The 12,948-nt window shown below is 40.8% G+C and overlaps 1 protein-coding gene across 2 annotated transcripts in view; it reads right to left on the minus strand.

Moving 5' to 3' along the window:
• Positions 1–12,948, minus strand: part of LOC121935170 (all-trans-retinol 13,14-reductase-like) — a 25,919-nt gene that overhangs the window by 11,808 nt on the left and 1,163 nt on the right. The window contains exons 2-6 of one of the 2 annotated variants that reach the window (XM_042476390.1): positions 10,345–10,412; positions 10,013–10,207; positions 4,580–4,762; positions 2,630–2,859; positions 675–870 (exon numbers count right to left, since the gene is read on the minus strand). In XM_042476390.1, coding sequence (XP_042332324.1) covers positions 675–870; positions 2,630–2,859; positions 4,580–4,762; positions 10,013–10,193 — 790 coding nt within the window. In that variant the 5' untranslated portion in view covers positions 10,194–10,207; positions 10,345–10,412. The remainder of the gene's footprint in view (positions 1–674; positions 871–2,629; positions 2,860–4,579; positions 4,763–10,012; positions 10,208–10,344; positions 10,413–12,948) is intronic. The other variant, XM_042476391.1, reaches the window with a different exon arrangement.

Genomic DNA, 12,948 nt, shown 5'->3' on the forward strand with positions numbered 1-12,948 from the left:
CAGCCAGCTGACAACCAAGTTCTGAATGAAATGGGCAATAAAATAATTATGTAGGCTTTGGTTCACAATATGAATTTTAAAAGCACTATAATAATCAATAAAAAAACAGTTGCAGAAGTATACACAACCCAATGAGGACTGTGTATCTCAGTGGCATGACTGATCCTTGGGGATATTGGCTTGATGGAAAAGCAAAGGAGTACTAGGAACAGAAATGCCTGGAATCCCAAACAAGAGTATTCCACACTGTAGTGTTTTGTTCCAACTTCCATTTGTGGAAGTCAAACATTCCCATTCAAACAATTATAAAGGTTTTGATTGAAAAAGTACACAGAAAAGAATGCACACATTGCTAAAAATGGGAAAGGATAAAATGTGTATCATTGAAAATGTATGCAAAAATAAATATGCACTATATAATAACAGCAGTCAGACTGGTTTATGCTCAGAGATGGAAAGAATTAACCACCACAACACAGGAAGATTGATTGTCAAAACTGTATGAACTGGCAGAAATTGGCAGAGTTATATGAGCTGCAGCAGAATCTGACTTTCATTAAGGAAGAAAGAATAGGGCTTCTATGGAGCTAGGCAATGAAAAGCCAGATACATAAGAACAGCAATGCTGTAGAAAACAAGCTATCCCAAAGAAATATAGCTAGCTTTTTCCTCACCATAGAAGAAGTAGCTGAAAATGGCTTGCAGGTCCTTGTTTGTAGTCAGTTGTTCTACAATCTTGCTTTGGCTGGAACATGTCAATTTGAAAATGGGGGAGATCCACTGGATGAGGCCCCATCGAATCAGGAATGTAGATAGCCATAAGGGAATCATCTTCAGCATGGCAAGCAAAGGCATATGTGTTGTTGTAATCTTTGAGAGAGAGAATGAGAAAACTTAGTCAAAATATTCAGGGGTAGCTGCCAGTGTGGAATAGTGGTTTGAGAGTTTGAATACGCCTATGGAGACAAGGGTTCGAATCCCTATTTGGCCATGGAAACCCACTGGGCGACCTTAGGCAAGTCAGACTCTCTCATCCTCAGAGAGAGGCAAAGGTAAATAATGCCATGATAGGATCACCTAAGTCAGAAAGGACTTGAAGGCAAACAACAACAACAACAACAACAACAACAACAACATTGTGCTGGCTGTGCAGCTAATGGAACTGAAAACTTATTACCTGTCTTTTATTGCTCTTTATCTCTAGTCCTCATATGGCCAATAACCATCTTAACTGACAACATCTCAGACAGAACATATTCCTATGACTAACATCATTTTTCACCTGTATGATTTTTAACATCTTTGCCTGATGAAGAAGCCAGTGAAGTTTTGAAAGCTTATATAATGTATTTTATGCTTTGCAGCTCGTCTAATAAAGGTATCACTGCTTGTGCATTTTGGATTTTTTGTATTTTAGCACGAAACAATTACATATTTTTAGTAAAAACACTTGTGAATATTTCTTACCCACCTCTCCCTATGGATTGAGGTGGATATCAACAACAAATTGGACACACGATATTTGATAAAATAACATATAAAGCCAATACATATTAAAAACAATCAGTACAAATTTAAAATTCATTCATTTAAAAAATATCTGGGTTAGCCTGTCAGAAGATTTTATGCACCTCCAGCCAAATAAGTTAGGTTGAACAACCACCGTAGAGGTTCCCTTAAGTATGGCACGTTGCTAATACGTGTTGTGGGAGGAAAACAGTTTTGCAATAAGTAAACATAACAAAAATAAAGCCATTATTTTTAAAGTCTTAGTCTTCTTGAGTCCACTGGCAGAAAAGCAATACAGGCTGAGTCTCCCTTTTCTGAAATGCTTGGGACCAGAAGTGTTTTAGATTTTGGATAGGTTAATAATAATAATAATAATAATAATAATAATAATAATAATAGTTTTCTTTTTTGGATTTTGGAGTATCTGTATTGTATTTGCATATACATACATAATGAGATATCTTGGAGATAGGACCAAGCCTAAACACAACATTCATTTATATTTCATATATACCTTATACCCATAGACTGAAGGTAATTTTATTCACAATTTTTTAATAATTTTGTGAATGAAACAAAGTTTGTGTACATTGAACCATCAAAAAGCAAGGGTGTCACTATCTCAGCCACCAATGAATTTATTTGTTTGTTTGTTTGTTTGTTTAGTATTTCAGAATTCCAGCTAAGAGACACTCATCCTGTATCATCAGTGTGGTAAATACAATACAAAATGTGATCAAGTTCTACAAATATAAAATCAAACAGTGGAAAGAAATACAGTGTTCCATAGTGGTTTGAGCATTGGACTGGGACTCTGGAATCCAGGGTTCAAATCCCGGCTCAGCCATGTAACACCACTGGATGACCGTGGGCAAGTCACATTCTCTCAGCCTCAGAGGATTGCAAGGGCAAACTCCTCTGAAGAAATTTGACAAGAAAATCCTGTGATAGGTTTGCCTGTGGCTGTGATAGGGTCTCCATAAGTCAGAAACGACTTGACGGCACACAAGAACACATAATCAGATATGCTCTTCCAAGGAACAATAGCTTACAGCAGTCTTTGGATCCCACAGCACTTAAGTGTCTCAGATAATTAAATGTACTCAGCCTTCCCTCTCACCTTTGATAGTCTCATGAACTCTTCGATGGCCTTTCTCTCCCCTGGAAACTGTCTCTCCAACTGGTTCACAAAGGCTTCCTTGCCAGAATAGAGTTCATACTCCTTGTCTCCCAAGGTGATAATATCATAGGGATCCTCTAACCGAACCCAATCTAGGTGCCCATCCGTCAGCTGGTCTATGATCATTCGTGCAATACTCTTCTCATCCACTTCTCCCACATAATGGATGCCTAAGAACAATGAGATCACAGAAACAGAAAAAAGGATATTCCTTTGAGAGGGCACAACAGGTTAAGTAAGCTGATACTTACTTACTTGTTTCCTTCTTTCCTTCCTTTAACCTAGAGTTAAAGATCTGTTAACACACCTGCAAACTCTTCTCATGCAGCTAAAGGTAAATAATATTTTTAAAAAGGAAAGCTTGCATTATTGTGTACACCAAGTATAACTGACAGCAGTTCTAGACCATCAGTCATTTGGATTCTGTCCAGTGAGTAAGCCAACATGGTGTAATGGTTTGAGAATTGGACTATGACTTGGGAGACTTGGACTATGGCCTTGGAAACCCACTGGGCTACTTTGGGCAAATCACACTCTCTCAGCTTCAAAGGATGGCAAAGGCAAACCTCCTCTGGAGAAATTTGAGAAGAAAACCCTATGGTAGGTTTGCCTTAGGGTCGCCATAAGCCAGATATGAATTGAAGGCACACAACAACAACAACACAAGAGATTTTTAGATAATGTGGCATAATCTGAGTAGTGTCACTTTTTGGAATTATGATATTGTGGTCTTATTTATGGCAATTTCTTTCAAAAGACCTGTTTATTCATTTACTTATTCCCTGGCCTCATCCCCAACCCTGGGGCTTAAGGTGGTTTGCTGTGGTGGTGGTGGTGCCTTCAAGTTGTTCCCAATTTATGGCAGAAATAACATGGTAAGAATAAAGACAGATTCCTTTGCCATACACATACAAAAAGACCAGTTCAGCATGTTTCAGCAGACTTTTCATTCAAAACTAACATTATGCACATGTGAAATGAAACAGTCAGGTAAGCCTTGCATATGTAAAGAAAAATATTCCAAAGTTTCTTGCAAAATTGCCTTTAGGGATTATTTTATTTTATTTCACGAGCCTCCATGTGTATTATTATTTCCAATTTGGTATCTAGATCTATGCTTTTTTAACATGCTGCAGATATCTGGTGAGGCAAGCCTATCTGTTTTCCCCCTTTCTCCATTTTCCTGATCATTTCTACTCAGTAAGGGATTTTGGAGTCAGCTGCTGTTTACCTTCCCTGTTGTAGGGAAGCACACACAGCTACAGTAGGATCAGCTGGGGACTGGGTAGATAAAGAAAACCCTCTGAAATTATTTGGAAATAACATTTTCAGATTTTAAAATATTTTCTCATCCACCTAACATATATTCTCTCAAAACATGCCTCTTAACATATATTAATATTGGTAATTGTATTTGGACTGTCCTATCAGAAAATAGGACAAATGCATAGTCTACTGGGTAACTAAGCTTGAATCCAGACATCTGTTCTTCAGTTGCAGATCAGGGAACTCTATACAACTATAGCACCATGATTTCACTTTAATTGCTGTGGCAACATCCTATGGAATCCTGTGATTTGGAGTTTAGTATTTCAAACTCTCAGCCAGAAAGTTCTAGTGTTTCTGTGTTTCCCCAAACTACAAACCCCAGGATTCTACGAAAAGCACCCGTGGTAGTTAATATAAAATTGTAACACTACAGTTATGTGGGGTGAATGATCTGCATGTCAGTTTGTATTTGAATCTGCAAAAAACAACAACAACAACAACAACACAAAAAAAAACCCATTATTCAAAGCTTCTGCAAGTCCTGCTGTGAGTGAGCCTATTGAGGCAGCTGGCTGGTTCTCCTCCATTTGTGAATTATTCCATATCAAATTTATTTCTTACCAACATCAAATTCAAAGCCCTTCTTATTGTAGGTGTGACAACATCCTCCAGCTTTGCTGTGCTGCTCCAGCACTAACACTCGTTTTCCTGTCTTTGCCAAAACTGCTGCAACAGACAGACCTCCGATGCCGCTTCCGATAACAATCGCATCTAAATTGGAAGGTACTTTATCCTTTGAGAAAGCTGAGGACAAGGAGAGAGATAGAGAGTCAGACACACACAAGTGATTTTTTTGTGTAGGAGGAAAACCAGTGGGCATCTAAAACAACCATTCTTTGCCAACAATACAGTCAGTATTCCAGGAGTGTAGCTATATGTGATAATAGCCTTCTGTGAGAACGTTGTGCTTATCCAGCTTAAGTGTACCCTGAAAGTTATCACATGTTATTTTCCAAAAGGCCTATAAGATTGATAATATTCTTGACAAATAAATTCATCGTTTGCCTCAAATTGAGATTGCCCTATGGCTTTTACAAACAGTATTATCTATACAGTATCTTACTATAATGTACAGCACCCAAGATCTGTTATTGCTAGGTGCACAAAACAGACACTGAACCTTCTTGTTGTTGTTGTTGTTAACTGCCATGAAGTTGACTTTGACTTATAGTGACCCTATGAATGAGAGTCCTCCAAGTCATTCTATCTTGTAAACTCAGGGCTGAGACTTTCTTGCTTGAGTCTATCCATCTGGAATGCAGGCCTCCTTTTTTCCTACTGCCTTCTACCTTATCAAGCATTACTGTCTTTTCTAGGGAGTTGGGTCTTCTTATGATGTGGCTAAAGAACAACAGTCTCAGTTTAGTCATCTTGGCTTCTAGAAAGAGTTCAGGCTTGATTTGCTCCAGGACCCATTTATTTATCTTTTTAGCAGTCCACAGTATCCGTAGAGACAGAAGCGTCACTATGGGGGAGCAGGGGATGCTGATCATACTGGGTGACTCCCCAGAGGGGGTCACGCAATGAGGCAGTGCACCCAGAGGGAATGGTGTGGCTACTGGGTGAGCAATAAAGGATGTCAGCTCCATTTCCTGATCACCCAGCAGTCACACCGAACCCTAAACAGCACCACCACCCCTCAGCAGGGCACTTCAGGTGCATTCAGGGTCCAGTGCAGCTGCTTTTGGAGCAGCCATACCATACCCTGAAAGTCCTTCTGGGTGGGGGGGAATGCTTTTAGGTTCCAGCATGGTTGCTCAAGAAGCAGCCACAATGGACCCTCACTGGGCACTCTGGAGGACTCAGTGCCATTTACTGGCCGTTTACTGGCTGGTGGAGAACTGGCAGGGCTTGGGGAGAGGCAGCCAGCTGCAGAAGCATAGCTTCAGTGCTGTCTTGTGCTGTGTATCTAGCTATAAGAACATATAGCTCAACGCTTCTCCAAAGCCACTGCCACCTGGTCTCCAATGGCCACTAAATGGCTGTGTGGAAGCAGGGGACAACAGCTAAAAGGTGGGTTTGAGGGTGAAGGAGGAGACATTGTGTAGTTCCACATGGAGGAACTTTACACTCCATCATCCCACCCCAGGATGTGTTAACTTTAAAAGGCCTCTTTCAACCTGGCCAACCTACTATTGTCTACAGGAGTGCCATCATATACCCGGAGGTTTTTTTTCCCCCTCCCTTGTTGGTTATCTATTAAATTCAGAGGCCCCTAGAAAGTTGTAGAAACACTTGAAAGCTGTGTTTCAAAAGGGTTTGCCATTTTAATCTTTTCTAAGTGGATTTCAGTGGGGCTTATTTTGAGGAGCTTTGCATAGGAATCACATGCCATGTATGCAGACCTATACACACTTACCTGGGAATAAGTTCCTTTGACCTCGATGAGGCTTACTTCTGTGAAGGTATGCAAAGGTCTGTACTATTAAAGACTGAGTTCAAAGTATCTTCCAATGTATGAGACAGAGCAATGGTCCCCAAACTGTGTCCTTTAAGAGATTTTGGACTTCAGCTCCCAGGAGCCTCAGCCATGTTTACCAATACTCTGGGATTCTGAAAGCTGAAGCCCAAAAACCCTTAAAGAGCACAGTTTGGGGACCACTGACATAGAAGATAGTTCTACCAATAATTGACTTTCAAAGGAAAATCTTTTCTAAGGATTTCTTTGCTCAACTCTTGAGAACTTTGAAGGCTGCTATGTAGAGGTGGTTGCACAAAAACAGGTCCTGTGCATCTAGTAAAATTTTGAAATAAAACAGGTGCTTGATCAAAGCCCTACAGTAACCTGAAGGGAATACAATTATAAAAACTTTATCAGTTGGACTGTTTGCTTTTGTGGCACACCTTCCTCCATCCATTGCTAAAAATCAGGCAAAGTACAGTCATACTGCCATATACTTCAAAGGTCACTATGTCTTTCAAAAACAACACTCCTTTTCAAAGAGTATGTCAATCTGATAAATCATAGCAATTTGGATTTAATCAAGAGTATAACATGGAAGTGTTATTTCCCTGGACTTGTTGCTATTATGTGCCTTCTAGTTAAATCCAATTTATGGCAGCCCTCTCATAGGGTCTTCTTGGTAATAGTTATTCAGAGAAGGTTTGCCATTGCCTTCCACTGAGGCTGAGAGAGTATAACTTGCTCAAGATCCCCCAGCAGGTTTCCATGAATGAGCAGGGATTCAAGCCCTGGTCTCCTGGAATCTTAATCCAACATTCAAACCACTACATCCTGCTGGGTATCCAAATAGGTCTTTTGACTACAGTTTCCATAATCCTCTGGCCATCATGGCCAAGTACAGGTCAAAGAAATAACTCTTCCAAGATCTGCAGAATAAGCAGTACTAAGCCAAACAGACAGCCCAGAAAAATAGTCTCTTATCTGGTGATGCAAAGCAGCTTGTTGTGTTCATTGTAAAATCTGCTCATTGAAAGCCAAATAGAGAAAATGTCAAGCTGTACATACATGGCATACATTCAAATGATTGCCAGTAGAACAAAGGTTTCAGAGATTACTAGACATCTTGTGATGGCTTGTTAAAGCACTGTAATACACAGGACAGGCCTTCACAGTGTTCCAAGACAGAGGCCATAGGTTTGGAAATTATAAAAATGACAACATAAGAGAACAAAACAGAAATACACGCCTCGAAAAAAGACTTGTATCTAAATCTGAAATTATTCTTAACAAACAGTTATCTAACTTTTTTCTCTCTGCAATAATCCTGAGGGGGGGGGGGGGATTCTAACTTCACTGCAGTGTCATAGCTGAAATTTATTTGCTGTTTTCTTCCTTACCCAACTGTGTTTATTCATTTAAATTTGTAGCTTTGCACTGAGAGTGTGCACCACATTTCTGGTCAAACGTTTTCCATAGTAGTAATGATAACAATAATAATAGTGCTTAACAACTCCCAGAATTTCTCAGCAAGTGCTGGTCAGCTGGAGTTGGAATCTGAAAAACAAATCCAAAATCTTTTCCAAGCTCTACCGATGGGGATGTGCATTAAAATAAGTTAAAATAAGTTAAAATAAGTTGTGAACAAGGCTTTCAGACCTAGACCCTTTCCTCTGGTTACACCTGGGGGATAGAGTTTCAGTGGTCCACTTGGACTCCATTCCCTTTATTGAGTATCCTATCCCTCAATCTGCAAGGCATGAATGTCTGTATTTGAAAGTGTGTGGACATGACAATTTAAGGATTGTGTTTGTGTACCACCAATACACTGGCAGTCTCCCTTCCAAAGCTAGCCAGGGTGGTCTTGGGGTGCTGTTGGACTCCCTTCGGCTTATGGTACTGGGGGACATCAACATCGAAATGGAGGCTACCCTGTCAGAACGGCTCAGGTCTATATGCCCCTTATGACAACCACAGGCTTGTCTCAAATGATATTTGACCCTATCCATACTACTGGACACATTCTAGACTTTGTTTTCTATAATGGATAAAATGATGGTGATCTGAGAATGGAGGTACTTTCAGCCATCCTGTTGTCTTGGGCAGATCACTATTGTGATTTGAGGAAGGAGCCGCCACAGTGGCAAAGCTGGGAGATGGCATGCACCCCTTCTCACCCCATATGCATAAGAGAGCCCAACCATGTGTCACCCTTTTTCTGAGGTGTCACCCAGTGCAGGTCACTTCCCCTGGTTATGCCACTTCTCTGCCTGACATGCTGTGTAGGCAAGACTGATCCTTCTCACAAAAACATACAAAACGTTGTTTGCCTTTCTCATTTACTCACCCAAGGAAAGTCTATTGTTGTTACTTTTGGAAATATTGCACCAGTACATGGTGCTTTACAGTGTAAAAGAGGGGCAGATCTCTCTGTCCAAAGATGCTCAGAACAGAAAAACAGCGAAGCAGCAAAAGGGCAGAAAACTGGGGGCAGCTATAAATGTGAACATGGAAGGGCCTTTTGCCACTTTAAAGACTTAACACATTTAGGAGGGCCGAAGCTTTTGGGGCTTATGATCCTAGAGGAACACAGATGCCTGTCTGGAAATTGTTTCAAGATGTAAATAGCAGAAGAATGTGCAATGTAGTCCAGTGACAATATGCCCATGCTTAATTTGTTGTTACTATTGTGTGCCTCCAGATCATTTTATACTTATGGCGACCCTAAGGTGAACATATCCTGGGGTTTTCCTGGCAAGATTTGTTCAGAGGAGATTTGTCATTGTCTTCCTCTCAGGCTGAGAGTATGTGACTTGCCCAAGGTTACCCAGTGGGATTCATGGACAAGCTGGGAATCAAACTTTAGTTTCCAGAATTGCAGTCCAACACAGGTTTAACAACAGTAGGACCCTTTTTTCTGGTTAGGCAGGCACAGTGTGGTGTAGTGGTTTGAGTGCTAGACTGGGACTCTGGAAGACCTGAATTCAGATCCCTGTTCAGTGCTGGAAACCCACTGGGTGACCTTGGACAAGTTACACTCTCTCAGCCTCAGAGGAGGACAAAGGCAAATCCTCCACTGAACAAATCTTGCCAAGAAAACCCTATGATAACACTGCAGCAATTTTAAACGTCAGTTGAGAATTTAGAAATGCACTTTAGGCATAAAAAAAAAAGGGGGCAAGCAAAGGTACCAAGGGAATGCAAAGATAGCAAATGGAACAGTTCTATTGAAGTGTCTCACTTCAATGGCAGAAATGTGGGGACTGAAAGAAAATGTCATGGAGTGGCCACAATTTGTACTTAGAAGGCAAAGTCCTCCTTCCCACATCCCAAACCTCTAGCTATACTGCTTCTATAAGTTGAATTTAACTTTAAGGCACAGAACAACAACAACACTCTCTCTACAACACCTGTAGCCCCTGTTTCCTGGCCCAGTCAAAGCCCAGAAGGGAGCACACAGTTGGTATAATGTTTTTGCCTGTTCAAGAGAGGGAGCACATCACAAATGTCTGGTTGTATTTAATAAGTTTAAGGGTAATTGCATGCTCCAGTCCAACCCAAATTATTTCCATTCCATTTCCAGTCTCACTTACCTTTCTTGAGGATCTTTTTCCGGGCTTCCACATCAGTGACGATCGGCTTTGGCGAGTGCAAAATCAGCTGGTGAAAGGGGTTCTCCCCAACACCATGGATGAAATAAAAGTATACAAGGCCAGAGATAACAAGGGTGAAGAGCAGCAGCAGCAACAGCAGGACCAGCAAAAATGATGGCATGATTGTTGGTTGCTATATAGTCAGGAGAGTGAAAGAAGAACAGATGGGTACTTCTGTGCTCATCACCTTGCAAAGCCTGCACAAACATGTCCCATTATATACTATGTAACACAAGCAGGGCACCAGACCAACTAGGAGAAGAGAGACTTACATAATTTCCGTAATTCCTGAAATGGACAGCTTTGTGTCAAAACAATTCCCAAGGCCACGGATCTTTGTCTAGGAGGAAAAAGGAAGGTGTTGCAAAAGACACTCATGGATGGCATGACCAAGGGCAGAGTCTCCAAGATGGTGACCATAACCCAATATGCCACCTTTAGCTTCACTTGGGCTGAAGCCAGAGAACAGGGTGGGGAGGGAGGGAGGGAGAGAAGAGAAGGGAGATTTACAGTTCCCTCACTTCTCAAGAATAAACCCAAAAGGTGCTCAGCAATGGCTCCTCTTCATCCTAGAGAGAATTGACCATTGGGTGCCACAGGGTTCTGTCCTGGGCCCGGTGCTATTCAACATCTGCATCAGTGACTTGGACGAAGGAATAAAGGGCATGCTTATCAAATTTGCAGATGACACCAAATTAGGACAAGTAGCTAATAACCTAGAGGACAGGATCAAAATTCAAAATGATCTTAATAGATTAGAAAGTTGGACCAAAATGAACAAAATGAACTTCAACAGGGAGAAATGTAAGATACTGCACTTAGGTAGAAAAAATGGAATGCATCGATATAGGATGGAGGACACCTGGCTTAATGACTATGTGTGAAAGGGATCTAGGAGTCCTAGTAGACCATAAGTTGAACATGAGTCAACAGTGTGATGCAGCAGCTAAAAAGGCCAATGCAATTTTAGGCTGCATCGATAGAAGTATAATGTCTAGATCAAGGGAAGTAATAGTGCCAATCTATCTGCCTTGGTCAGGCTTCATCTAGAATACTGTGTCCAGTTCTGGGCACCATAGTTCAAAAAGGATGTTGACAAATAGGAGCGTATCCAGAGGAGGGCCACCAAAATGGTGAAGGGTTTGGAAACCATGCCTTATGAGGAAAGACTTATGGAGCTGTGTATGGTGGCCCTGTTTAAGTATTTGAAGGGTTGTCAGATTGAAGATGGAGCAAGCTTGTTTGCTCCAGAGACAAGAACATGGAGCAATGGATGAAAGCCAAGGGAAAAGAAATTCCAGCTCAACAGTAATTGCTGTTGGATAGTGGAACGCACTCCCTCAGAGAGTGGTGGAGTCTCCTTGGAGGTTTTTTAAACAGAGGCTGGATAGCCATCTGTTGGGTATGCTTTGATTGTGAGTTCCTGCATGGCAGGGGTTGGACTGGATGGCCCTTGTGGTCTCTTCCAACTCTATGATTATAAGAAAGAAAGAAAGAAAGAAAGAAAGAAAGAAAGAAAGAAAGAAAGAAACCTAACTTTTTCAAGCTCTCAACAGAGTACAAGAGAGCTCCCCAACCAAAGCACAACTGTGAACACTGAGCAGTGGGGGAAAGGCAGAAGATCTTGGCTGCATCCGCACTGCAGAAATAGTCTGGTTTGACACCAATTGAACTGCCATGGCTCCATGCTATGGAATTCTGGGCATGGTAGTTTGTTGTGGCACCAGAGCAGAGTGGAGATAGATAAGTTGATGCATTTGTTGAAAAATAAATCAATAGATAAATTTAAGAGAGACTGAGAGTCATTAATCAATTATTTAAAAGAGCAGGGGTGCACATATGATTAATGATTTGGAATAAGGGAGATGACAGATATAAGTAGATAAATTGAATTTTGATTGAATTAAGAAATAAGGTAAAATATAAGAAGGTATAAGGAGGTAGGTTAAGGAAGGAGAGATGGGGGAAGAAGGAAGATGTAAGGATTTGAATGGTGTGAATGGGGAAGAAGATGTGAGGCAATGTTTTTATGTGAGTTATTTTTGTATGTGAACATGTCTGTATCGAATAATATGTATTGTGTTTAATATGTGTCTACTAGTATGTTTAGTACATGTGTTTGTATTTGTTTTTTTAAAGATATGATTTGTTGTTTAGAAATTAGTAAAGATTTATACAATAAAAAAAGAAATACCGTATTTTCCGGCATACAAGACGACTTTTTGACCCTCTAAAATTGGGTCAAAAGTTGGGGGCCGACTTGTACGCCGGGTGCGCATACTCGGCCGCCGGCTTCTCAGGCCTCCAGAGGCCTGGGAAGGTGGCAGCCTCACGCTGGCTTTGAAGGTTTATTCCTCAGGTTTATTCCTGAGAAGCTGGCAAGTACAGGCTAAAGCCTATAATTTTATTTCAAAAGTTTGGGGTCATCTTATATGCCTGGTCATCTTATACACCGGAAAATACGGTATGTATAATATGGAGAAAAAGTGATAAGAAAGAAACTGCCATTAAACTTCCATTAAACTAGGGGGAAAAATCAAGAATTCAAAGAGAATCAAGAAGGAAACTATATGTGAGTGTTATGTTTTTATGTTAAGTGATGGGTTATTTTATGTTTTATATACGGTACTATGTTATATTATGTATAACCCTAACACTCTAATTAAAAGTAATAATTGTAAGCTGCTCTGATAGCCTTTAGGGCTGAAGGGCAGGGTATAAGTACTCTAATAAATAATAAATGTATATACAGTGTGTCCTTTGTTTACGCGGAGGATCCGTTCCAGACTCCCCCGCATGAAACAAATAACACACATGCTCGAGCCCCATTTAAATAAATGGGGCTCACGCATGTGGTGGTGCATGCGCACCATGGG

Source organism: Sceloporus undulatus, chromosome 6 (assembly GCF_019175285.1).
Source record: "Sceloporus undulatus isolate JIND9_A2432 ecotype Alabama chromosome 6, SceUnd_v1.1, whole genome shotgun sequence".
NCBI classification, from domain to species: domain Eukaryota; kingdom Metazoa; phylum Chordata; class Lepidosauria; order Squamata; family Phrynosomatidae; genus Sceloporus; species Sceloporus undulatus.